At 39.9% G+C, this 27,661-nt stretch overlaps 1 protein-coding gene across 1 annotated transcript; it reads right to left on the bottom strand.

The window, feature by feature from the left end:
• Positions 1-2,873: 2,873 nt before the first annotated feature.
• On the bottom strand, positions 2,874-27,605 carry LOC139723926 (cytochrome P450 2J6-like). Its single transcript, XM_071635129.1, has 6 exons — positions 27,208-27,605; positions 9,072-9,351; positions 7,173-7,386; positions 5,986-6,132; positions 3,942-4,281; positions 2,874-3,055 (listed from the first exon to the last, which is right to left on the bottom strand). The coding sequence occupies exons 1-6, from the start codon at positions 27,554-27,556 to the stop codon at positions 2,874-2,876; spliced, it is 1,512 nt and encodes a 503-aa protein (XP_071491230.1). The 5' UTR covers positions 27,557-27,605.
• Positions 27,606-27,661: the final 56 nt, after the last annotated feature.

The raw sequence follows: 27,661 nt of genomic DNA on the forward strand, positions 1-27,661 counted from the left end.
GTATTTCTTACTTTTTTGGGAGTTTCTTTGTGCATGGACGCAATTAAAAATGCACGAAAACGGTCGATTATCTTAATCGATTGAAAATTACAGCATAGACATAATGTTAGTGTGCAGTGACAATGAATCGAGGTTAGAAACAGACATTCTAAAAAGTATCTCATTGACTTTATTGAGGTAATTCTTGTGATTCAAATCTAACTGACTTACGTCTTTTTTTTTCAATAAATTATCATCATAATAAACAAGTTGAAATACACACACTTCATTCACCAACATGAATACATACGGGAAGTATGCCCTTCGTTGCAAATTACACACGGTACTACGCAAACACTTGAATTGCGAGATAGAAAGTCGTAATTGCTTGTGGGTGCCACTGTACAATTATAAACACGTCCTCTGTTTCTGGCAAGTACTTCAAATATTATAAGTGGTATTCAAATTCTGGAAACCTTAACTTTACATGGGACACTCCACAGCGTCTAAATACTCAATTAATCACAGTATTGGTCAGCCATATCGTCATAGAAATATCCTTGAAACAAAACCAGTTAAACGTCATTTTGTATCTATTCTTTTTAAATCCATATTGGCTTCAATGGCGAGTGGTCAGAACATGAATGGGTATTTTTTATTTTCAAGAAACGGGCACATTTATTTCATAAGATTTTAAACAAGGCCATTCAACCTGTTAAAACTTAGCAAACAGTGTCCATTTCATCCATTGTTTTCTCTTATTCGGTTCTGCGACGGATGTACTAAAAAAAAGACAATTCGTAATAAGGGAAAATGCAAATTCACGTTCTGTTTTTTCTGTGTTTTTTTTTTCTCGAAGCCATGGCGTAAATAGGTGCACTATTATTACATAACATGATCTCAAATTATTCACTGAGGGAAGACGCGCTGACTACAGACAGTTCTATTTGGTGGTTGTATACAAACTGGTAGACAATCACGAGATTTTATGATGTAAATACGAGTCCAGGCAAGAGACGCGAGCAATTCTAGTTTTATCAGGATGGATGTAGCGGAAATAACAGCATTCACTTGCTTAATCCGACGTTCATTACAAAAAGAAAAAGATTTCTAGAACCACACTGCAGTACGACCTGATGAATACTGTATGTAGGCTTGATGTGTGTAAACACGAGGATCTACGATCGTACCCTCAGCATCGAGAAGTTTGATCGAAGCTTTTGCATCTTTGCTCGATGTAGAACCATCAGCAACAGGTGTGTGATTAAGGAATAGAGATAGATATACATACAGATGATATATGGATGACAAACAGAAAGAGAAACATATGGAGAGTTAGATGTTGTGTGATTGAGAGAGTAGGGATAAATGAATAACAAACATAAAGAGAAATACATGGTGAGACAGATATCGAGAGAGACACATAAATATATATATATATATAGAGAGAGAGAGAGAGAGAGAGAGAGAGAGAGAGAGAAATAGATGACAAACAGAAAGAGAAATATATGGTGAGATATCGAGATATCGAAAGAGAGAGAGAGAGATAGAGATAGATAGATAGATAGATAGATAGATAGATAGATAGATAGATAGAAAGATAGATAGATGAGTAGAGTAGAAAGATAAAGGGAGACGGACGGAGGAAACGGCAGAAAGACAGACAGGCGAGCGGAGAGACGAACAAGTTGTGTATATCATACAAGAGCAAACATATCCCTATAAACAGGCCGAAGTCAACTGGAGTTAGCGAGCAAAGGTTACGCTATATGTCTCAATAATATTGCTCTCGAATTTCATAATCATTACGTCTACGAGGTGGAGAAGGTAGTGCATCTCTATTCACAGACATGATACACACAGTACAAAAATATCAAATAACATCCATAAAATTATCGTGTATAAATATCATATATAATATCTGTAAAGATACACGAAACAGAAAGAGTGAATGAAGGTGCAACATTACGTAGTGTGAAACAAGGAAATTAAATAGTCGATCATAATACTATATAATTTACAAAAAAAAAAAACAAGTATTCAACCATAATAACAAAATCCTAGGTTGTCCCGTCTTTAACGTTCGTTGTTCCGCTATTGTTTTTGTGTTTGTTTGTTTGGTTTGGGTGTTTTTTTTTTTTGTCTGAAAGGCAGTGGCTTGATTAGGTATGTTATTGTACAGAGTTCAACTTTGTAACAATGAACATCAGTGTAGAGGATGATGTTCAAAACGTAATTAGATCAAGAACTGTTAAGAATAGATTCATACAGTTACACCATTTAAGAGCTAATGCGGTGCTGTTCATTGGGTAGTTTCTCTTTGAATAGTTTACGACAGGATAACCAGTTGGAGCACATTCCATGACACCGAATATGAAATCAAAACTTGTGCGTGGTATATAACATCATCAATAAATTATTCCTCACACAATGCAAACATGAACGTCGATGTGTATTGATATAAATCCTCGATTACTTTTTATCAGCTGCGTATAACCATCTAGAAAACTGCATAGTAAATTTGTCCACATGTCACGAAACTAATCGCTATTTACACGACACGCTATCGGAGGCTGAAGTCCAATGATGGCCGCACCGCTCCAAACAGTCAAATGTCACCCCATATTATGAAGTAGGCTCTTCTCACAGTGTCAATAAAACGCTGGCATCTCATACAGAAATATGCACCAAATCTGTGCCCAGTCTATTCACTTTTCATCATCACCCAGCATTGTCTTTTCACAATTTGTGTTTTCTGTGGGGTTTTTTCTCCATCTTCCTCTCTTTGGACGGATTATTTCGTCTGGGAGTTCAACATTGCTCCAGTGTGAAGCTGCTTCCATCCATAAAACATCCTTTTTCAGTGTCTATTTTTTTTTTTAAAGTCTTAGGCCTTACTGGCGGGGGATAGCGCAAATCTTGTACGATTTGGGGTTGAGGCTGATCCCGTAATTCTTGTCGATGCTCGGATTAGGGTTCTCCGGGGCGGGCACGAGTGTGAAGAATCGGAGCAGAGCAGCGAAAAACAGGAAGAGTTCCATGCGTGCCAGAGTCTCACCGGGACAGGCTCGACGGCCTGTAAGGAAAACAGAACACACACGAAAACAAATCATTATGAGACAGGAATCGCCTGCTGTGATGTACGTGGTGATAGGTAATGTAAATAAGATTATGATATATTCACATACAAAATAGTGATAGAAAGAAGATAGGTGACTGGAGGATGAAAAAGACGCAAGAAAAATTGCCAAATACATGTCAGCGATTATGATTGTTGTACTTTTTTTTGCTACTTTCGGTATAGAATCCCTTTCTTCTCATTCATATGACAATACCGTGTTCACTTTGTGTTAACAACGTTTCCGTTCTTCGTATTCCGTAATTATCTCTAAATTGTTGATCCTATACAGCTTTTCAATTACGCTGTCAGGTCGGTTCCATCACGTTTCTCGTGCTTTCACTTCTTAATTGTTATCATCTGTCTTTCCCTTCCTTGTTAACATAATTTTATACTCGTACTTATAACATTGTTTACATAAGAGTATTCTATTTTGAGAAATATGAACAATAAATAGAAATGGAAAAATTGACCAAATAGTGAGTGAATGGAAGTAAGGGAGCGACGAAAATATAGCACGATAGCATTCAAAAGACCCAGTGATGTCATACAGCCAACTGATTAATGGGAGAAACTGGATTATTGAAGTACAGAGAGGATTGATACAAAGATAAAACAGCGAAATGGACAGATCAAGAATCGGCGGCTTACAGTAGCACATGCTGCCCATTCCGAAGTGAGAAAAACCAAGATTTCTACGGAATCCTGCCCTTGTCCTGTTCCTCAAATTTGAAACGTACTAAGGTGGCTGCAACGATTCTTTGAATCAGACACGCAAAGTCAGATGATTATGAACCGATTTACTCTGGCGTAGTTACTACGTCATAAGAGGAAGCGAGCATACCTGCCGAGAATGGCATGAGAGCCGGTCTGTGCACAACTTTGCCGTCGACCAGGAACCTCTCCGGTCGGAATTTTTCCGGCTCCGCCCAATGCGTGGGATCCACGTGGACAGAGTACAGGTTGACGAACACGTGGGTGTCTTTGGGGATGCTGTAACCCGAGAGCTCGGTGTCTTCCGTGGTCTTGTGCGGGAAAGTCAGGGCGGTGATGTTGGCCATCCGCTGGATCTCCATCAACGTCGCCTCGGTGTAGGGCAGGTTCTTTCGATCTCGCCAACTCGGCAGGCCGCTCGGCGCCACCACGGAGTCGAGCTCGGCTTGGACCCGGGACTGGATGTCCGGCTGCCAATTTACAAGTGGACAAGAAGAAACGCAAACGATTAGAACATGACATGCGTAGATCTAACTCGAGATATAAGGGAGGATATGAGGAGAAAATCTGTGATAAAAGGTACATGTAACGCCGAAGATAAAAATTCATACCAGATACCAGGTTAAAGAGGAGGAGACATGAGACCTGCTTAAACATCCGAGTTGCCAAACTACAACAATTTTCATGACGTGTGTGTGTCTATGAGCTTGTGTTCTGATACGACTTGTGATAAAAAGTAATTCCTTTCTTCAAATTCACATGGTGCAATTATTTGCAATAGAGCAAAGTCGATTTTTTCAACGTGACAGCAAAAAGAAAAATCAAAACAAAAACAAAACAGGTGAGAGTCACGCTATTACGTTGGCTCGCGTACCTCTTCGGTGACGAAAGTTGCTATGTGCATGGCTGTTTCATTTCGTTCATTACTGAGTTTGACAAGATTTGACGTGAATGATGTTTACCTATTCCTTATGAAATCCTAACAATCTCCAGAGACTTGGTGCTAGACTCGGCCATGGTTCCCTCAGGCAATGAGTCAAAAAATAAAGTTTCCTATTGCTCCAAAATATACACGAGACGACAAACTGATGATAGACGTAGACGGAGTTGATATCATGGGGAGGAAATATTTGTATTCTGCTACATGGTGGAAAGCATGTTAGGCTTGGCTAATGAACACACATACAAAAAACCAACAACAACTAATGAACACTCATCGATAAACACACACGAACGTTTATCGGGACCTTAATAACAACTATTCAATCCTTTGTGTAGGCACAGAATCAACAAGAAACATCTCGAGGGCACGATTAATGATAAAAGGCCTTTGCCGGAGTCTGATGATAGAACAATACCTGGGCTAAATATTAAGATTAATTAGACAATGATTAGCAAGAGGGAGCGAGACAGGGAAAGTGTTCGTCACAGACAAATAGATGAATGCTTAGGTTACGACTGTACGTACGCGCGCCTGGGCAGTTGTGACGAAATCAGCTACCTATCTATACTCTATCTATCTATCTATCTATCTATCTATCTATCTATCTGTTACGATTATGGGTTTAAAGGACAAGTTCACCTTCATAAACATAAGGATTGAGAGAATGTGGCAATATTAGTAGAACACATCATTGAAAGTTTGAGGAAAATCGGAGAATCCGTTCAAAAGTTATGAATTTTTGAAGTTTTTGTGCAGTAACCGCTGGATGAGAAGACTACTGCAGTGTATGAATAACTTAGATGTCACATGCGTACAACAATATAAGGAAAATATAAAGAGAATTTCACAAAATTCCATCTTTTGAAAAAAGTACACATTCCCTTGACTCGTTACTGACATATGTTACGGGTAATATTATTCCCCCTGCCTTTAGAAAGAGGCAAGTCAAGTGTGCTCTTTTATTATGCGAAAAAAGTGAAAATATGTTGAATTTTCTTTACATTTTCTTTATACTGTTGTACGCATATGAAACCACAAGCTGTAGTAGTCTCCTCATCCAGCGGTTCCAACACAAAAATTTTAAAAATTCATAACTTTTGCATCGATTGTCCAATTTTCCTCAAACTTTCACTGATGTGTTCTACTAATATTGCTGCATTCTCTCAATCCTTATGTTTATGAAGGTGAACTTGTCCTTTAAGGTCTAGCGATCTTCGATGTCACATCTTACCTGCACGATCATGTAGAGAATGGCCCAGCGGATCGTCGAACTCATCGTCTCCGTGCCAGCGAATATGAGATCGTTCAGGATATGGAACAGATACGACTCGGTGAATGACTCGTCCGCCTCACTGATGCGCTCTCCACGTTTTAAGGCCTATATACACACATAAACACAAAAGAATATACATTATATTTCATCATATCTGCATCTTTTATTGTACTTACACATTTCCACAACATATAAACATTATAGTCTGACTCCTTAGATTGATTCTTCATCATGGCTAACGTGGTTTATCAGACCGGTCAAGACACGAATACATAAACCATCTAAACCTCATTTCCTCCTTTTAATGATATTATGAAGCGTGCGTATTTGATATCAAAGTTCACCTTCATAAATTCAGTTTACGGGCGCTGTAAATCAATCAGTCGGTTTGTCAGCACGTCCAATTGCCGATCTAGCCACCGATATCAGAAGATAGGACTCAATATATATAGCGAGGTGACATTCACTTGAATGGAATGAATGCAATATGAAAACACTCCGACCTTCGGGGCCATCCAAGACTATGGCTGCATCTGGCTATGAAAGTCGATAACACAAGATAACGATTGTCGGCCCTATGGTGGTACATGTGCGCAGGCATAGTATTCAGAGGAGCTAAACAAAGTTGTCGCGATAGGTCATGGGATCTAGATTGTTTGCTGTCTGTCTGATTTCTTGTTTGATTTGCATGCATGTTTCATCTGATTTTTGCTTTATTTTGATTGTTTTGTTACTTCTTGTCTGTTTAATTTTTCATCTGAGAAGATGGCTGGATAGACCATATTCAGCTTTAGTAGCTGGTCTTCCATGGGGTCCAGTTGGACGTGAGGCGGGACCACTTCACCGGGTTATGCACCCTGCTCTTTGCGATGAATGAATGAGTAGGGATATTTTACGTGTTTACGTGCATGAGTTGTGGACTCTGTTACACAAGGGACTTCCATTTCATGTACTATCCGAGGGAAGGAGTGTTTTGCCTCTTACTAGAGGGGACAGTATGTTTACACACAACACTGCTCGTTAAGACTCGGGAATCGAACCCGGGTCCTTTGGATCTGGAGGCAGACGCGCTATATACCAACTGAGGCCAAATCACAGCCTGAGTACTATTGTGTTTAGATGACGAGACTCTAACAATAGAGTACCTCCTGCCTCCGCCGAATCTCCACCAGGTAGGTGTCGATGAAGTCCCGCTGGTTGGCCTCGTCTAGCGTCTCCTTGTGCTCAGCAATCATGCGCTGCAGAAAGCTGCGCACCACCTTGTCGATCTCGAACACCTCGCGGATCTCCGGGATGGGGAAGTGTTTCAGAAAGGGGAAGAAATTGATGGCCGCCGCGTTCGTGCCAATCTCTGCAAACCTGGTGTTCGATCGATGTTTGAGAGAAGATGAAATAGATGATAATTATGATATTAACAATAATAATGATAATAAACAGAATTATAATGATCATGGCAGAGTCAACTCCATTTTCTGATAGTGAGTCGATCTATTGATAGCGTTAAGTTATGAAAAACAACCCTCGTGTTATTCATATAGATGGAAGAATAATGTGACCACAAATTACATAGAATAACATTCAAAATGAAGCCAAGCATGACGAATATCACGACCGTATGCCCATTTATGATTGTTTGTTTTAGTACTTCGAAGAAACGAAGAGGAAGGATACTATAAGTGGAAGAAAACAGGTCATAAAATTCGTACACAAAATCATCCGTAAATAGCAAAAATAGATTAGAACAAACAATGTCGTCCTTGACGCATGACTAACACTGAATGAAAGACCTGCTATCCGTGTGTGACGCAACGGTGTTTTATAGTTTTGCATTTCCTCGCTTTGTCAAATCATTGTCCTTCTATATGGACAAATTGTAGCTTGCAAATACTTGTCTGTTTATGTTGTAATTGTATGGGCAAAACCGTGCAGTTGAATCATGAGGCGGAACGTAACCATGATACGGATTACACCACAGCCCAGTTCCTACTGTCATAATAACGCAGCATATTAATTAATCTGTTTCAGTGATTAATAGAAACTAAAAGGCGCGAGGTGTAAGGGTCCAAAATAAAATTCGTCTGCTGCACCCTGATTATATGCTGATTCCTTGCTTGTGTCAGTGAGAGAGTCGAAAGTGGGATCATTCTCCTTATACCTCCCAACAGTTATTCCTGGTACCAGCCCACTTTTGTAATGGGGCATTTGAAGGACAGGAAGGCGCGGGAATAATTCCCCGGCAGAATTTTATTGAAACATAAAACCTACTCATCCGGTACAAAGCGTAATGATTATGTCGTAATAACCAAGGAGAAAGGAAAAAGAATATATAGCATATCTTGAAATTAAATACGCGAGGATAGCGGGAATCAATGCTTTCTTGTAACAACAAGAAACAACAACCAACCATCCAATCAACGAATAAACAAAACGAACAAACACGTAGGGTGGCCTACAGCATATATACATCGCTTTTCATCGATGATGATTATAATTTGTTGAAATACAGAGTAATGTAAAGCAGAAAAGAGAGCAATACTACACCCAACTTATGCAGATTCGAAGCTCCATTATAAAAACTGTGTAATTCATCTTGAGTTCGGTCCGTCTCGACATGCGAGAATATTGTCTACCAGAACATAAATCTCATGATTCCGAAATTCTATAGGCCTATATTCCATTTGTTAATTCGTATATATACTGTTAACTAAATGCAATCGTTCTTTACCCGTAAATTTCGCCTACTTAAAGCGGCACCCTCAATATTGCTCTCTCCTGTACACGATGCCTCAGAAAAAGACAACCCTGTCGATTTCGCCTGCAAATTTAATGTTGTCTACCCGACACATGATTCTGAAAATTTTGTCTACTAAATGCACGACCCTCAGTCGCTGTCAAACGTAAATTCCGTCTACCGAAGACATGAAATCATATCGCTCTCGCCTTTGAGCGCTGTCTCCAAAACAAACGACGCTCATAAGGTCAGTCTTTCTCCGCAGATGTGGTCTACTAAACAAAGAACTCTCATTATTTATTTTCCCCCTCACCTGTAAATGCTGTCTACTAGGAGCTGAAACTTGGGGTCCTGGTAATCGAATCGCCGACCGAAGTTGAAGTTGCAGACGACGTTGGAGACGGCGATCTCGACGATGTGGTCGGCGTTGAAGGACGAGTGGTCTTTCTCCCTGAAGGCGTCAAGCATGTGCCTTATTTCCTCCAGGATGTCGCCTTCGAAGTTCTGCCGACCGAAGCCGAAATTGCGCAGTGACGTCAGGGTGAATCGCCGCTGTTCCCGCCAAACGGGCCCACTATCCGCCACGACAATTCCTGAACAAGATGGGATACGAAGACGATTTATACAAGGATACATTTATGTGGGTGAGAGGGCACGGAGTCGCAGACTACAGGAAGTATAATTCCCTTGTCTCTGTGCTTGCTCTCAGATTGACAAGTATGTATTATCAAATGCTATAGTGTTGAGGATTATAACGTGAAAGTCATTATTTTGCTACGTTGCTCATGGTTATGTTGCGTTTTGTTGATGGGAAATCAAATCTATTTAAATCTAATTCAACAGTATTACTGTATATATTGGTATAGCATGAGTCTGTTGAAGAGTCCTGTCTTCAATGAAAAGCAAGGCCATGTCTGTGAATACATATTTATCTATCTTTCTTTCTTTGTAAGTATTATGCATATGCACGTATATAGTTATCATACACAAACATTGCCAACAGTAACAACGACTCATACACAAAAACGTAAGAATGTCTCAATGAATGGTTAAAAAAGGCTATCCATCTTTTCCAAAAAGTTATACGCTCACAGATCTGTAATGTACAACAGTCCTCTACGAACCTTGCAACCGATCTGGCCATTTTAACCAATAAACAATTACATTTTAGCATCTATATTATATCACTTTGTGGATTCGCTCTACCAGGCAGCAGAAAGGAGATCGTTTTTAAACAAAAAAGTCCAGTTATGTTCTTGAAAATCACCAGGCGGACAGCCTTCGCTTCCAATAACCTAAACTCAGCGTTAAAAGACAGTGTGCCAGATTGTGATGTAACGTGTCTGATTCCGTAAATCTCATCTTTATCTTTTTTTTAAATATGTTTACATTGAAATTTGGTAAACAACATTGATCCTGCATGCCGTTAAGAGAGACGTGTCCACTTTAAGGCAAGTACTGACGGCTGAGTAAACAGCGAAACAATAACAACAAGAAAACAACAACTGCTTCCGTCGACTATGGAGTGACCAACCACAGACAGCCAGTCAGGTTGGGCGATGTATTTTTATAATTCGGACGAGACAGGGGAAGTAGCGGTTCCGGTTTGCAACCCACTTTTAAGACCAAAACAGGTTCAAGTTGCTGAACAGTGCATCTTGCGTGCATGCGCCCCAACCGTTGTCACGGTATATTCCGGAGAATTCAGCAATCACGTACACAAACACATCTGGAATACAACGGAATTCGCGGGCATCACGAATCGCCTCTCAGCAGTCCGGCGGAACTAGCACGGCAAAAGAAGCTAATATCACGATTTAAAAAAAAATCTTACAGTCTGTGAGTAAACATGCGGAAATCATTTACGATCTCTGAGAGAGAGAGAGAGAGAGAGAGAGACATGGAGAGAAAATTGATACAGACTTGGAGTAGTCATATTTCCACGCTTAATTGCCAAAGTGACACTCCGGTCATACAGTCATTTTCAAGTGACCCAAAAATACGCACATCCACACGCTTTAAAAAAATTCGCTATAAACCTAAACTTATGCACACAGAGATATTTATTTTTCTTTTTCCCTTGTCCTTGCTGGCTAAGAAACACATACATACATACAGTATATATATATATATATATATATATATATATATATATATATAAAATATATATAATATATATATATATGTATATATGTATATATGTATATATATATGTATATATATAAATGTATATATATACATGTATATAATATTATACAAACACACACACAAAGCATAATAATGATTATATATATATATATATATATATATATGTGTGTGTGTGTGTGGGTGTGTGTGTGTGTGTGTGTGTGTGTACGTGTGTGTATGTGTGTACGTGTGAATATGTATAGGCCTACTTGGTGGTAGAAAGTGTTGAACGGTTTAAAGAAATGCATTAATTAACCCTTCCATTAGCTCAATAACTCTATTCAAAACTACTACTACAATAGACGATTGTCGCCTATTGCAGTGAAGTCATCTTATAGCTTGCGATGGGATATAATGTCAACTTGATTATCTACACGTAGTCAGGACATGGTACATAGATAGGCTAAAATGTCTGAGCATGTGGCAGCACTTTAAAAGCATGTTTACTCTCTACAGTGTAGTGACGGACCTTTGAGAAAATAATTAAGTGCTGTGTCGATGTTTTCCAGCTTTCATTCTTTTCTTACCTTAATTCTCTCTCTCTTTTTTTTAATGGATTTACCGCGCTATTTAAGACACGTCTCGTAATGGCCACTGCACAAGGTCCTAGATTGAATAAGGTATTCATAGTACCGACAAGAGGTAGGAGTGATAGGAGGAAAATATAAACAAGACGGGTGAACGAAAACAAGCTAAGCGTTGTAGCAATCATCAACCCATTGTGACCTCATCGATCGCAATCAATAGTGATATCGATCTCCCGGCCCCGCCAGTGCTCAAACTGCATTGCGCTGGCCCACACATCGGCAGACGATCGATACTCGTCGATTGGCAAAAATGGCTGGTAACCCTCTCTTGATGAGTTTTATGACTATGGTTAACAGGGATGGCGGTGGTGAGACAAACCACTCAGACGAAGTATTAATGCAAAAGAGCAGGTCAGATTCGTGTCACAGACAACATGTCTGAAAAATTTTAAATAAAGCATCTTATGATTATTATTTTCTCACGCTTTATACCATTATGCTTGAGAGCTGGATATTACAGCACTGCAAATCGACGCTTAGGTCTTACCATTACCTAACATTTGTCTTTGCTTGTTCATCTTCTACGTAGGGTTAGTTATTCATAGATGATGTCGAAATATTATTTTTTTCGCTTTACTTAACATTACTTCGGGAATGATTTCACCATTAAAATGGAGCGTTACTGGAAAGTCTGCTATAGAAGTATTCATGAAATTTATAAGTCGTAGCCATATACTACATGCTGTCCTAGCTCTTCGGCTATTAGGCCCATCATATTGCATTCTGCGGCGGTTGCTGCTTCACTGGTTCCTACAGTTACAGCTACAATTAATTCGATCACCATTGCCACTTTTCTACTGCCATTAATGTTGTTACTCGTACTGGACTTTATTTCCCTGCTGATCACAACAATACTAAACCATGTCAACCGATACTACTTTCTAGCGGCACCGCTGAAAGAAAATCTATAGATGTAACACGCAATTCATGAAATGTAGGAGGGCTTGCTACCCAACGCTCGTATACCCACTAAGTTGCCTGTGCTGCAGACGTGGTTATTCCATTCTTCACCAATGTTCAATATCCCGAGACCTGCACAAGATGTGTTTAAAATACCCCGATCTGGTTAACAAACGTTATATTTAGATTGGTATCACCGATCACCTTATTCGCGAACGTCTGTCAACACTTGCGGATCATATCGCTGAGTCGGAAAGCCCGTCAGTCAATGTTGTAAGTCAGCAAGAAGCATACTTTTCTCTAACCAACGGTTTAATGAACCTAGATTACGTCTGTCGTTCCCTGTAAGCCCCGCCAGGATAGCCAGTTAGCTAAGGAGGATGATGAATTAGCGCTTTTCTCCTTAAACTACAAAAAATAGAGAAAGTGTTTCCATCCCCGAGTCAGAATAAACCCACCATCAAGATCGATTACGAAGCACAGGGTAAGAAGCGAGCGGGCCATTGGACACAGGATGCCGCAGGATTACACCAATTGACCGAAAACAGTGAGAAAAGGGCGCGCGAAGGAGCTGCGACAAACTTTGTTACCGCCAAAATCTGCCCGTGTCCTTGCAATCTGCCTCATTGAGATACGCATCGGCCTGTCGTATCCACTCAGTGACATGCTAGGCTCTCCATTTGTACCGTTCGTGGCAAAAATCTAACTTAGAGAGTTCCATCATAATAAATGTAATCTGTCACTGAAAACCCTTAGAGAACAAGACATGCAGATCCTTAGTCCTTTAATAAGTCTGCTTTTGAAAAAAAAATCGCAAACAAACAAATCTACTAGCGATCTATAGCGATCTATTTCGCGTTGCAGATTGTGAGAGGAATTATATTTACATAATGTGTGAGGATCTTGTTATGCACAGAAATGTACATTTTCATAAATTGATGGCTCTATCATCCTGCAGAGAACTGTTCATGAATAAATGAGAAGCATGTAAACCTTATATTATGATCATCACTTCTGGATTCTACATCTCGACGCTGGCAGCAAGCATTCCAACATAATGTAAGTTGCTAGCCGCGAAGATTTGGTAAGATCTAAGAAACACATGCGCATTATTTTCCCATTATTAGTACATCAGCTCGTTAGAAAGTCGTTTAACCTATTTACATTTCCGTCACAAGAAGATAGGCAAGCCATGATTCTGTTTTGCCCCTCATGAGCGCGGCAAGAAATCATTTTAGCAGACGGGTTGCCTAGGATGAAGGATCCTGTTAGAATGCTTGCGCCTGTGATTCGCGACGGTCCCAGTTAACAAAGCGCACCTTACACACTTCGCCAGCGAACTGCTTCGCACATGAAGCGTCCACCATCGGTGTACATCGAAGGATTTAAGAAAACCCTTATGACGTCTGCACCAGGTTACAGATCCGAACGTCTGGTCTTCGCCGCGTCTTGGTAATCGGATTCATCATCCGTCAAAGGCTAAATTCGTGCAAATTGATTGCATAGAATGGGAATTGAATATCAATGTTAGCATCTCCAGGCCGTGAACAGCTCGTTCCGGCAAACTAATCACGTAATGGGGGCTAGATGCTTAGAAAAGACTTGTTTGTCTCCATGGCCATGCAGTGAGATGGGTCGACTGCGGCATCAAACTGCGAGGAACTTACACTCTTGCGCGCGTTGGGACTAAGGATACTTGCACTTTACCCGAGGTCACCCGCTATATCATGATACACCTTAGTCGCACTACTAAATAAATCCCATCTGAGTTATTCAATCAATCGAGATACGTGACAAAATCCGGGTAAATTCTGTGAAAATTAAAGCCTCCAATGCAAGAGCAAAAAATGTAGGAACAGTCAAGAATGGATTTCATCCAATGGATTTTGTAACTTCGTGTTGGAATAATATAGGGTAGACATTCGTGTCAAGAGGGCGCATAAACTATCCCCTTGACTTATGGATTATCTACGTTGTAACGGTGGTTCAAATGTTTGACGACACATTTATCTGTGTGTGATTATAACAGTATGGTAGGAAATAAATGAAGAGTTTGTTCGCAAAAACCGATAGGTCCATTTTTGAAGATTTTGAAGTACGGTCTCTGTCATAAAGTACAAAATGATACCTTTTAAATGATATATTGGTCACTAAATATAAAAGTACATTTTTGAAGTTAAAGTCAAAGAAGCAAAAATCTTCTTATTATTCTCTTTATTTTTCTTGACCTTTAATCGCAAATTATCTCCATTTGGCAAATATGGACTTATCGGTTTTTGCGAACAAACTCTTCAAATATCGAATGCTCTAGAATTCACCCATGTGTTTCCTTAAACGTTTGTAGGGCCGTACATTGGTTGGTTGAGCACACAATCTTCGCATTGAACGGACGTCGCTATACTCTCTTTTCCAAATGCATTGATTTTTTGTAAAACAAATTTATGTATGCCTGTATATCTTTGTATTACATTTTGTTGTTGTTTTTTGTAATTGTGTTGAAAAATGAAATTTGATATTGAAAATGAAATTACGGTTTGAATTTAACTGATTTGATGACGACTCATCTACTTTCAACACAACGAAACATTCGATTTCGAGGAGTGACTCGATACAAAAAAAAAAAATGTTCTGTCGGCTGGTAGACACCTTAAACAATCGTCAAATTGAAGTGACATCACAGGAACTTCTCGGTCATACATTTTGACAGGCCTTGTCACACGAGGGTTCCGGCCTCCAGAGTTATTAGCCTCTCATTCGCAAAACATCCTCGGAGACCTCTAACAGAAATCGACAGATTGTAACCTCCATGATTACTCCTAGATCTCACGGCAAAAACATGTCAAAACATACCATTCATTGTTAAAGTACGATATCAAGCGTATACGGACTGAAATTGTAGCGATGTACCTCACTCCCTCAAGATACTGGCGATTTTGTTTTTTTTTACGTGTAACTGTCAAGTTAAGGAATGTATTCATTTTACACAGCTAGTTCGGTCAATAGTTTGATCTATACCATTTGCAGAAAGCAACAGCATATTTTTTTTTCTGGAGTGAAGATGTGATATCCTTGATATAATTCCAGCAAAGTCATTTCATTTCGTTTCCATATCCAATTAATACAAAATAATTGCCGAGTAGCATAACCGATTTGTACAAAAAGATGAAATGTCATGAAGCAAATACAAATGCAAACATTTGTATTTGTATTCTGTTTAGACAGAATTATGGTAGCGATTTTGAATGAAATGCAATCCAATTATGCCATGTATTATTAAAAATTCTATGAATAACATTGGCATATTATCACGCGTTGCTTATTTTTTATTTTTTTACTTTTTGCAATAGACGAGAAAAGTTTGTATTATATTGTTCAAGTATATCTACGCTTTCGCTGATTGGACTGTTCTTTACTAAATATCTTGCTAATTTGATCTTCCTCTATACATTCTATGAGTGCAAAATGTAGAATGCATCGAGGTTGACTCATAGAATTTAACTATTGTCAGGTACGAAGCGAAGTAAACAAAGGTTATCGAAAATGACTTTTACGAATGTGATTTAATGTATGGAATGTCGCTTTCCTTACTCAAACAATGACTAGTTCGACTTTGACGGAAGCATAGGAAAGAAGCAAAAAAAAAAAAAAGAAATAATAATAATCCAAATGCTTTTTGACGTGACGCCCAGTCGATAAGTATATAGAATTGATACATTGAACATAATGGACGTAAACATGAACGGGGAAACCCCCGAAATCGGCGGTTCTATAAATACTCTGCCATTCGATTCTTGATCCCTTTCTCTCTGTAACGTATACATTCTTCTTCTTCTTCTTCTTCTTTTTGCTTTCATCCTCTTTTTTTAAAGATATTTCATGAAGTATATAAATTTATGAGTCTTGTGTTAAATTTAAAAAAAAACCTTCTTGCGATTATGAATACATAATTGAATACATTATATATATATATATATATATATATATATATATTTATCTATATATATGTGTGTGTTATAATTACATTTATTTGTGTGTAGAGGGAGATGAATAGAAAGATATGAAGAGATTAACATAGACAGATTGATATATCGTTGTGACATGTTGGTTGACACTTATGTCTTATCAGGGCTATTCTCTTGACAGAGAGAGTCAAACCTGACGTTGCCTTTATCATTGCACTATTAACAGCCTTCTTCTTTTCTTTCGCTCTCTCGCCTTCTTCCCCATCTTTCTTTCTCTCTTATGTTTTTTTTTTCCTCTCTCTCTCTCTCTCTCTCCCTCTACTGTGCGGTTCGGAGATAGGGGCAATGCCCCCCATCTTGCTGTTACACGTTCATCCGAACACCCTGGAGAAGGCACAGCGGGCATGCGGAGCGCTCGAGTAAGAGTTGACGAACAAGGCGTCGGCAGGGCGAACCTCCTCAACAAACAATAATCACTGCGATCTTCTCTCCCCTATCCTCCTCCTCTTCCATCCTCCTCCTCGTCCTCTCGACCTCATCCTTTGATGGGTCCATGTCATATACTTCCCTCCCAAAACTCCATTCCACTGTTTCCTCCATCATTACAGCACCAGATATATGATATTTGTGTTGGTATATAAGAAGACTCCCGATGACGGTCCGTTGTTACAGCGCTCTGTCGTCGCGTGTCTAATTGCAATGTTATCGCTGTCAGCTTGGCATCGACCACCGCGCAGCTGTCATGGTCTCATCGCTCGTCTTCATTTCTATTTGTTTTTTTCCATTACAAAGAGACAGTATTTGACAAACGCATTACAAAGAGACAGTATTTGACAAACGCAAAATACCATGTTTTGATACAGAAGTAAGCTCAAAGCAAGGCGATTGGTTGAATATGGTCAATATTTGTGCCACAACGTCTTTACTCCTGAACAAATTTGGATCTACATACAATGCAGTAGATTTACGGAATACTTTTTTTCTTCATTTCCATAAATCCTCTTCTGTGATTATTTTCTTTGCTGTCATTCAAATCAAATCAAAATCGGCGTACAAACTAAATCTTTCAAGTGATTTCACTATTTTCTGGAGATCATCAGGCAGGGCTAGATAAGATGGCGTTAAAAACATTGAAAGAGAGAGAGAGAGAGACGATTAAGCCATGAAGTGTCGGTTGAATCTCACTAAATTTTTCGTCTCACCTATTCTTTAGGGACAAATGCAATGACTTCCATTGCTTCAGATTAAAGCATTCACGTGCTTGATGGGGCCTTCATCCTTTTCTGCTCCTTCCTCTCTCCTCCTCTCTATTTTCCTATACGTCCTCCTTACCTTCTCATTTCCCCCTTGTATTTACGCCTTCCCTCTTCTTTTTCTCCTCCTCCTCCTCCTTCTCCTCCCCCTCCAAACTCTTTAGTTCCTTTATTGGGTTTAAAAAAGATTTGTCCATATACCGCCTGGAAGTCAGACTAAACAAATCAAGGTCTCACCTGAAATTAAAGATCGCGGCACAGCGGCGTGTGATATCAGATCAGTCCTGGTCTTTGGTTTCACAATTGTCTCTCGTTTTTTTAGGTGCTTTCTCCACATGAGCAGCACTCTTCTAAATAAACCGTAGAAACTTCAAGGCGCGTTGTTTCGGCAGAGCTCTAGCAGGGAGGTGGCCACCTCCCTGGTTCTCGAGCCAAGGCGGTTGTGATACCAGTAGGCCATCCCACTGCCTTACATGAGAGTGTCAAGTCACGTTGAGTGAAAGAGAAGTGCTTGACCTCGAGAATTAGAATGGAGAACATTATGCGAGCATTGTGTTTGATTTACTTTTTGTGTCATTCTAAAGCCTTAATAAGCGTTGTGTATCTCCTTAAAGTGTGCGTGAAATTGTGCAAAACGTGTGTCTGGTTGCCATTGTCTTGGTTGGTCTTCGGCGACCGTGCGTACGTTCAGAGGTAACCAAAAGGCAACTATAACTCGGTCTGTGTGTAGGTGTGTGTGGGTGTGTACGTCCATATTTCGACTGAAAGGGGCATCTTTGGGTTCTACAGCATATTTGATACATTCTGACAATATCATGACTATCACGATTCATTCTGTTCACATTATAAGGAGTCGCCTTCTTTGGAGAACTGGCCTTTTCTCACATCTTGATCCCTCTGCAAAAATTTTGACGGATGCTACCTTTCCATTCGAATGTCTAAAAGATGACATGTGGTAAGTATAGCCAAAGAGCTACTACCTCTCTTTGGTATAGCTGCCTCACTTAGATAATGCACCTGCAGGGACAGCTTTGAGATGAGAAGAGCACGAACTTTCAAGACAGATACGGTCAAGCCAGGGAGGTTGGAGAGACCTCACCGGTCAAGCGGTACCTGCGGGGTCCCTGGTACATGGTCAGCAGACGGTGTCACGTGACTTTGAACACACCTGCACATCTTACACGCCTCGATATCTGAGGCTCTCTAATGACCAGAAGTACCTGCATTTCAAAGTACAAGCAAAACCTTTGGTCATTTTTAGAGTATAGTGGAAGGTCAAAATACTCTGGACTGAAATCAATTACATTTTATGTCAATAGCATTCAATTCCAGTCCATTTAGCACACTGATGGCTACTAAATTCGTCACAAGCCAGCATACTTTTCCGACCTTGTAACGTCCTCTCCTGTCACAGAGGGGACTGAATACAAACTTTACCATCTCAGCACTTCGGAATCAGCCAGGATACCAACAAGGCGTACCTTGACTCACCCGGACCACCTCCTTGCGTCCCTGCGGGGGCCTGTCCCGCAGCAAACCGCCAAAACCTGAGCCAACATCCTGAGCGATACATCCATTTTCGTCGTCAACCCTATCCCCAGTACGCTGTACTTGTATGGGAACGAACGTAATGATTCTTTACACTCCGAGTATGGATCAAGCTGCAAAGGGCGGTAATATTCGCGTGAAGGAAAAAACAATAAAGAACCCTCTTATAATCTAATTTCCTCGAGCACGTGCTACGTTAGTTATGTTGGCGTTGGTCTCAATATTGTCCGCTATAGATTAAATTGATCCATCTTAACGATTCAAACTACACGCAACTGTATGTGTCATGAGATATCATTACGTAACATCATATACCATCAAGTCGTGTGTGACGAGTCCAAATAAGCCAGTTAGTTATTAGCTCATGCGCATGTTTTCACAAAATGACCTGTCTTATTATTTCAGTTGCAATGGTTAGGCACTTCAATTGATTTGAAAACGACATAATGCATAAGTTCCCCACACTTAACAGTTATATGGAATTCATGTTAAAACAAAGAATGACAAGGTGACCACAATGGTCGGTCAATGTATATTTTAACGCTTGGGGAAGTATCAATTTCAGAGTTTTGCATAGGATGTAGGACCCCTACTAACAAACATTTTTTTCGGTAAATATTGCTAAAAACTAGACTTTAATGAACACTTTATTGCTGTCAGGTGAATATGCTGTCATGCACCATTTATAAGGATAACATGAATTATCATTATATCTCAGGTACCTATCTCGATGAATTTAAAAAAAATCAAATGCCTGTTAGCACAAGTGACCTTTTATGCTAACGAGCTGGCTTATTACACTGAGTGGTCTGTTACTTCATATCTACGCACATATTCGGCTCTAGAGTGTCGCCTACGAAGAAAACAAAACCCCGAAAAAATGCTTAATGACCCAAAATGCAGATACGATTTCATAATGAGCGAATATAGTATATTTCAGAAGGAGATGATTGTCCATTTCACCGATATTACCGCAATCTTCTGTCCCTGCTGGAAAGATCACAGTGTGTTCACAGTGTGTTCACAGTGTGGTCACATAGTCGACTTGGTGAAAAACGCTCGAATTTAACAGTGTGAAGATGATTTCACACTGTGGTGTGGTTTTTCACCGAGAGTTCACCATAGTAATGGTTTTGTTTCACACTGTGAATTGATGATTCACAATGTGTTCACAATGTTAAAAATGCTCAGATTTAACAGTGTGAAGAGATTTCACACTGTGTTCACAATGTGTTCACACTGTGTTTCACACTGTGTACACACTGTGATCTTTCCAGTAGGGAAAAGTTATGTTACTCCTTGTAAGGAGAGAAAGAACAGAAATGTATCCACAAATTAAAATGCATCTGGACGAAACGACGGATATAATTAACCGAATTCGTCGTCTGACTGTGCTGTTGTTGCACGTAGACGCATGCCACATTAAGTATATATGTCATACATTATAGAACGCAATTACGTTCAGGCTGTGTAGAGGGAAGGCAAAACACCGATAGAAACATTGTCAGCTTTTGTGTCGACAGCCCAACATTGAAATCATCTCCTCTTCTTCATACTCTTCAAATTCTTGGCCAAGTGCCTATCAATTGAATTTGTATCATATCACCGCTGGACTCGATTCACAGCTTCGACGGCTCTACTTCCCTCTTTTTCCCCTGTTATCTGGGTTGAACGTTCGCGCTTTACCTGATAACTACCTGGACGCATCGATGGTTCAGTGGTTCGGAAACTTTAAGATTTTCAAATTTTGGCCTGCACGCATTGCCTTATAGTAGTGGACAGCTCGAGATCAAAATGAGAATGACGCAGAAACGGAACGGGTGATCCTTTATAGATTGAACGGGTTGAGTTTAGTGTCTTGGTTACGCAACTTGTGCTTCCGAAATAGCACATACTTGGCACGAGGAGATGTTGCATACAGTACCTCGACCACTTGACAAACATAGGCGTTACATGAACGAAAGAAGTGAATTTTAGGGGTCACCCAGCTATCTCATAAAGGGAATGGTTTTATATCGCTCAATGAGTTATCACATTTACATACAAAATTCTTTTTTTGTCCCGTAAGTTAATCAATATATATCGTACTTTCTTTCTTTTTACTGTGACTCTCTCTTTTTAAAGTGAGTGTAAGAAATTTGTTTCAGGCGGATTGCACTGATTATTTCATTCGTGTTTGGATATTTTTCTTTTGAAATTTTTGTTTTGTTTTCGTGGGGTGGGGAGGACCAATGGTAACGGTTCTCCGTACGCAAGGGTTCTTCAACCACCAATCTTGTTTGGCCGCCCGGTAACGCGGTAGGGGAAACAGGATTTCGAAGAGGATACAACTATTAAGTCATTAGTGAATCTAAGTTACGTAACACGCAGGGTACTCACTCGTTTTGATCGTACTACATGAGTTATCAATTTTCCTTCGTTTGGTAGTCGATTAACATTGCACCAACACTGTTCACAGGATCATCCCATTTAAAGTACAATATCTGGCTCCATAGTTATATTTTGCAAGTGGGTGTGGGTGCATAAGTGGGTGCTTTCTGCAGTATAACTGAGTTGTTGTAATCGTCAACTTTAATCACATTTATTTTTTCTTGCAATTCAGGCGTACAGTTTGCAGATACGTTTGATAACGCAACGGTTTCTGATGCACAAGACAAATGTACCAGACTACATAGGAGATGTTAAAGATTGATTATAGATAATATTTACGTCCATTGCAGGGATCAGCGATTGATCGCAATCTAAAATTTGACGGATCAAGTATAGGGATGCTAAACATATGAAATGGATGTACTCTTATGCGAAGAGAGTTACGCTATAATCGACATGTAATGGGCATTTGGATAGGTATCTTGTTATCGGCCTTTTTGGTGAAATAAAAATCTAAAAACATGTTTACTGCCGCCTGATAAATCCTAAAACGGGTATTTTGTTTTTCAATATGAAGATAGTGAGTTACAGGATATTCAAACTTCATCGAAATCTTGTAACGTAGTGCACATTATACACAAAACGGTACAAACAAACAAACAAACAAACAAACAAAAAATCATTCATATTTTGAATTCTGTACGATTTGCTGGTCCATATGAAACGCAGTTCACTGTTGCTTCCATTCGCTCACACAACCGAAAGACATGTGTCAGCAAATAATGAATACCGTTGATGAAATGAGGGCATTTTTTTTTCGCTCGTTAACGCTCGCAAAACGTTTTGCAATGGTAATTACAGCACGCAGGCAGGAAAGTTTCAATTTGAAATATATACGGGTTCTTACAGAATGTGTTCTGTCATTCAGAGAACAAACAGTGGAGTCATATTTGAATTGTGCATTTGACTACTCCTGCATAGACGGTATCTAATGCCGCGTGAAATACGCGAGCGAAGAAGGTGTGAGGATTATGGAAATATTATAATGTTTTGTCGATATTGTGTGGCAGCAATGGCGCGTTGAAGTGTCGAATCATATGGCTGAATTGAGTCAATTATCCCGGGCCATCCCACGTGACGGCAAGTGGAAATATTTTCCCAAAATCGTCAGCAGTGCATATGACATGCATGACCCGATCGTTCCAGACAATTTAACAATCACGCGGCTCGACTGATGCAACAATCCGGATCGGGAAAATTAAGTTTGGTCAGTTTCGAGCAACAAAGACGAACTTAATCAGTCTGCTGCAGAAAATACTCGATATGGAATGCATTGTATGAACACAACAGTTTCTATTTCTATCCAAATGAGGTGGCATTCTATATTCACAGCGAGATAGAGAGAGAGGGGGAGCGCAGATACATATCATTTTGTTCTATCTTAATAGTGAAAAAAAAATATATATATTGTCTCTCCACTTCAGAGGCGTAGTTCAAGATTCACTTGAAACCTATTTTTTGAAACCTTATTTAGTTACACGATATAACCTGATGAATATCACTTTGAAATGAGTATCAAAGCGACAGACATCACGAAAGATTTCTGCTACCTAACCATGTTCTATAGTCTCTCCGTTCAGGATAATCGCCGTCATTGGCACCATTGTATCTAAGAAATCAACAGATATATATATATATATATATATATATATATATATATATATATATATCCCACGGTAGATATATTTACCACACGATTGATTCAGTGAGAAAGCAATCACAAGGGTCATCCTATTCATGTTTGAAGGGGATTTCCCGAATGTACAATTATTTGATCTATAAACTCTAAACCACTCGTCATTCATGATGTTTCCACGTTTATCATATAGCTTATATCGATCATTTTCACTTACATTCATTTACTGCCCCATCAGATGACAGTGTTTGGTCTCACGTAAGACTCAACTGTGTGCGCATGCGCACCCGTGTGTGCATTAAAGTTTGTGTGTTGCATCTGCAGCCCTGAAAATTAGATTCCTTTTATAAGCTGATATATTGTAAAGGTAAAGGTATTTCTGACCCTTCCTAGTGATAAAACTGGAGACCCCTTTATGATGCATGGAGGGAAAGGGAAAAGCAATAGTACAGATTTCCGGTGAATTTATTCGGACCTCGAAAAAAAAAATCCAACCTCAATTTTCGATACAAAAGGGAAGAGTGCAATGTGAGTTCTCGAACGACAGAGGTTTAGTTTTTCATCCTTTTTCAAAAACTCTGAGATGTACTTTTGCACTGAAAATACATGTTCTTGCATGTGTTACTATGACCCGTCGTCGATATATCTATTATGGACAGTAATTTGAGGAAGGTATATAAATTATACCGCAAAGTTCTGCTTTGTGTAAGTAGCGCGGCTTAATTCAATGTTGCTTACCATGCTTTCTTCTTGTTGCAAAGCACCCATTAAGTCGAGCTCATAATTCACTCAAGTTCGAATGCAAAGTAAAAGGGGGCTGGCTGAAGCGACGGATACCACAAGAACTGCGAGACAACGCTCTTTGGTCCTGTTTTGCGCTTCGATTGTGCGTCAATTTCAATAGGTATATTCTCTACTATTCTATAGTCTGCGGCAGTGTTCATTGGTGCTTTTGTCATCGACAGATCAAAGTCTTGGGCTTGATGTGAAGAGAACTAAGGGTAAACAAAATAGCCGCATGCCACTTACAGGGAGCGCAAATTCTAGGCCTCAGCCTGTAAAGTCAAGTTCTCGGAGCAACACAATACGACATATTGACCCAGATCTAAGACCGGCTTGCCTATTTGAGCACCATTTAAGTACCTGGACTATACCCAATAGTCCTGCCTCGCTTTGACAAAACAGACCGACGATCTACGGAAGATTGAATCGAGCTCGGCTATGCTAACAAGAAAAGGGTATAAAGAGCGAAACACGTGTTTACACTGAACGCGTACACCTGGCCGGCAAAATTAAATGTCTGATTTAGTGGCTTTGATTATTATCAGTAATACAAGCACACGGGTGAATATTTCGCAGTTATTAGAGCTTTGTGATATAATACCGGAATCCAGAACTGACACCATTGTCACGTTTGCCGTGATGTCTATGAATGAAGAGTATCTATTCTATCGGACTGAACAACCACAGTGGCCAGTGAGATTCTTCATAAAGCAAGCGATTGCACTTGAGTAAGCATTACAGCTTCGAGCGCCAGTAAGACGTGTATAATAGAGTCGCTGTTTCTCAAAAAAGACGAAGAAAAAACATACAATCCTGTCGCCTAGATCTATTTGCTGTGCTACATTTCCAAAGACTGAGTCATTCAATCAAATTGATCGTAAACATGTTTCACTCTATTCTATCTATTTCACTATTCTATCCATTTTCTTGTCCTGCAGAGAAATGTAAAACATAAAAGCATGTTTACGCGATGTTCTCATTTATGACGAAACGTTCAACTTTAAGGGGATGTACTCTTTTTGCGAGGGAACATTACTTTCGGAAGGGTTTAATAAATAGCCTCGAAGTCAATACATGACATTATTGTCCGCATAGGTTGAGATGAAGAATACCATCGAAGGGACTCATGCATAGCAAGCACCGATGACTCACACTGCAATTATCTTGCGGTTGTTTATTGCATTTTACAGCATGCGGATAATTATCACACCGAGGTATACTGTCTGTCAATCATGCACATATACCTGTTGGTGTAGGTATATTGTGTGTGTTGTTGTTGGTTTGTTTGTTTGTTTTTGGTGTGTGCGTGTTGTGTGTGTCTGCAAAAACTGCATGTCACAAGTCGGATTAACCATGTAGCTCCATGGATTAACCGAGAGTTGCTTAGCTCTCTTGTTGCGCGTCATTGAACTTCCCCTACGTAGATAGATCGATTGATTGCGATCCGATTCTATTCCACAGCGTCGCAGAAATTTGCAAGACGTTGATATTTTTCCCGCGTTTTGTTTTCTGTTTTCTCTTTCCCTACAAACATTCGGACATGAGCGACTTCAGCAATGGAGCGCACACAGGAAGAGAGTTTCTTTTTATGTACATGAAATGGTGAAGTGTTAAAGGGCGGGAAATATGAATCACTGCGTTGGTGGAAGGAATCGTTTTGTGGTATCGTCTGACCTTATTCCACCCGGTCCCAGATCTACCATCATGAGCGGGAACGTTCGAGACATGTATTCGTTGACTCTAATTCACGGAGGTCCTAGAGATGTTCCTGTACACGTCAGATTAAATACGCAGCTCTTTTTCCCGACATCAAAACTTATTAGACGTCATCTAGAATCTGATAGTGAGTTTTAAATGCAACATGTTCGCAAAACCTGGAAAAGATAGAGAGAGTGAGGGGGAGGAGGACGGGAGGGAGGGAGAAGGGGAGAGAGCAAAGTAAAAAGCTCTTTCGCTATGTGAATATGTGACACTGAGATTTAGTGGTGTATCTGAATCATTACAATATATTACCTTCGTACATTTTCTATTTCATGTATTGCAAAGGAACTTCCAAAAAGCTCTGGGGATGTGTTGCATACTAAAATGCAGTGATAGAGAGGCATTTTATATCATTCTTTGTGAGAAGCTATCGACTTTTTACAGAGAATCCTGCAGAATCAAGTTGGCAGAACTTCATAATTAACGAATGACATTATGCTTTCAGTAACCTACCACCAAGTCAAGAGAGTGTTATCTTCCCTTGGCCTTGGCGCTGCTTTGAGATGAATGGTATAAAGGATGAATGTTCGGCAGTTTAATGATGGCCATACAAGCATAGCGCGTGATCGATGTATACATTTGAAGCAACGATAAAGTTTATGATCCGCTATTGGGCTCTTTAAACTTTACCAAGATGCTCAGAGTGTTATTCACTTCTTCTTCTTTTTTTTTTCAAATTACACCTGGAAAAAGAATAATCTGACCTCATGACAACATGTATACCATGACCATACCAGAAGCACTCGCCTTCTGTAATACATCGTCATGATCGTGGTGTGTATTGGCTAATTATAGCCAGGATCCACTATAATCTGCTCTCAAAAAGAATTATTATGTTATAACATCTTGTCCCTGCGAGATCAGGACGTGGTCCATCAAGCTGCCAGCTTCACTTCAGACTACTGGATGTTACCATGGAGATACAGATTATTGTAGCTGTATATGATGTAACTGATGAATACATGTTATAGGACAAATTCGTGTGAACATAATTATAAAGGCAGATATGTCTGGGAAGGGTATATCGTTTTCTGAATAGTATGTAGGTTAATAGTTAGAATTAGCTCACAGACAGGATTACCATTAATCCCAGATATCCCTTTTCTCCTAGGCCGACTAGATCTACATTCTGTGGAGTCTCGTGAAAATTTAATAAAGTTTCGCAGGTCATCATGACTGAATACACTATCCATCAATATACACTTACAAACACAAACACTCAATATCCGACTGAATGATCAATGGTCATCATTTTACAAGGACTTTAACTGATATTCTAACAAGGATTGTCGAACGATTAACTAGGTCTTGCTTGGGAATTATCTGATGGAACTAGCTGATATGGAAGTTCGATTAAAACATCCATGGCGCCACGGCCATGGTGTGTCTGTGTGCAACGTACCTTGTCCTTCGGTGAGTTCCTGTGTGAGGGCGAGATGAGGTCTGCCCGCAAACACTCCAGCTTTCTTCACCAGAGCTTCCCTCACGGTGTCGTAGCCATTGAGCACGACGACGAGCTGCCCGGCCAGATTCAGCGTAAAGACATTCCCGTACTTCCTGGCCATGTCCATCAGAGTCATGTGGGGCTGCTTGCCCAAGCTGAAAATACTCCCCACCAGCGGCAGGCCCCACGGACCGGGCGGCAGCTTGCCCGGCAGCCGGGAGCGCCGGCGGTACCAGCGCACCACCATCATGGTCAGTAGCGTCGTAATCGCGAAGAGAAGGACACTTTGCATTCCCAACATCAACATGATGGCTGCACACTTAGTAAACACTAACTAAAATCAACAGATCTTGCGTAAAAAGTTGAAAAAGAGAAAACCTTCTAATCAATCTACCCCAAAAAGAAAATGCAG

The sequence above is a fragment of the Diadema antillarum genome, unplaced genomic scaffold (genome assembly GCF_040938485.1).
Source record: "Diadema antillarum isolate AM-2024a unplaced genomic scaffold, OU_Dant_1.0 scf00000202, whole genome shotgun sequence".
In the NCBI taxonomy this organism is placed as follows: Eukaryota; Metazoa; Echinodermata; class Echinoidea; order Diadematoida; family Diadematidae; genus Diadema; species Diadema antillarum.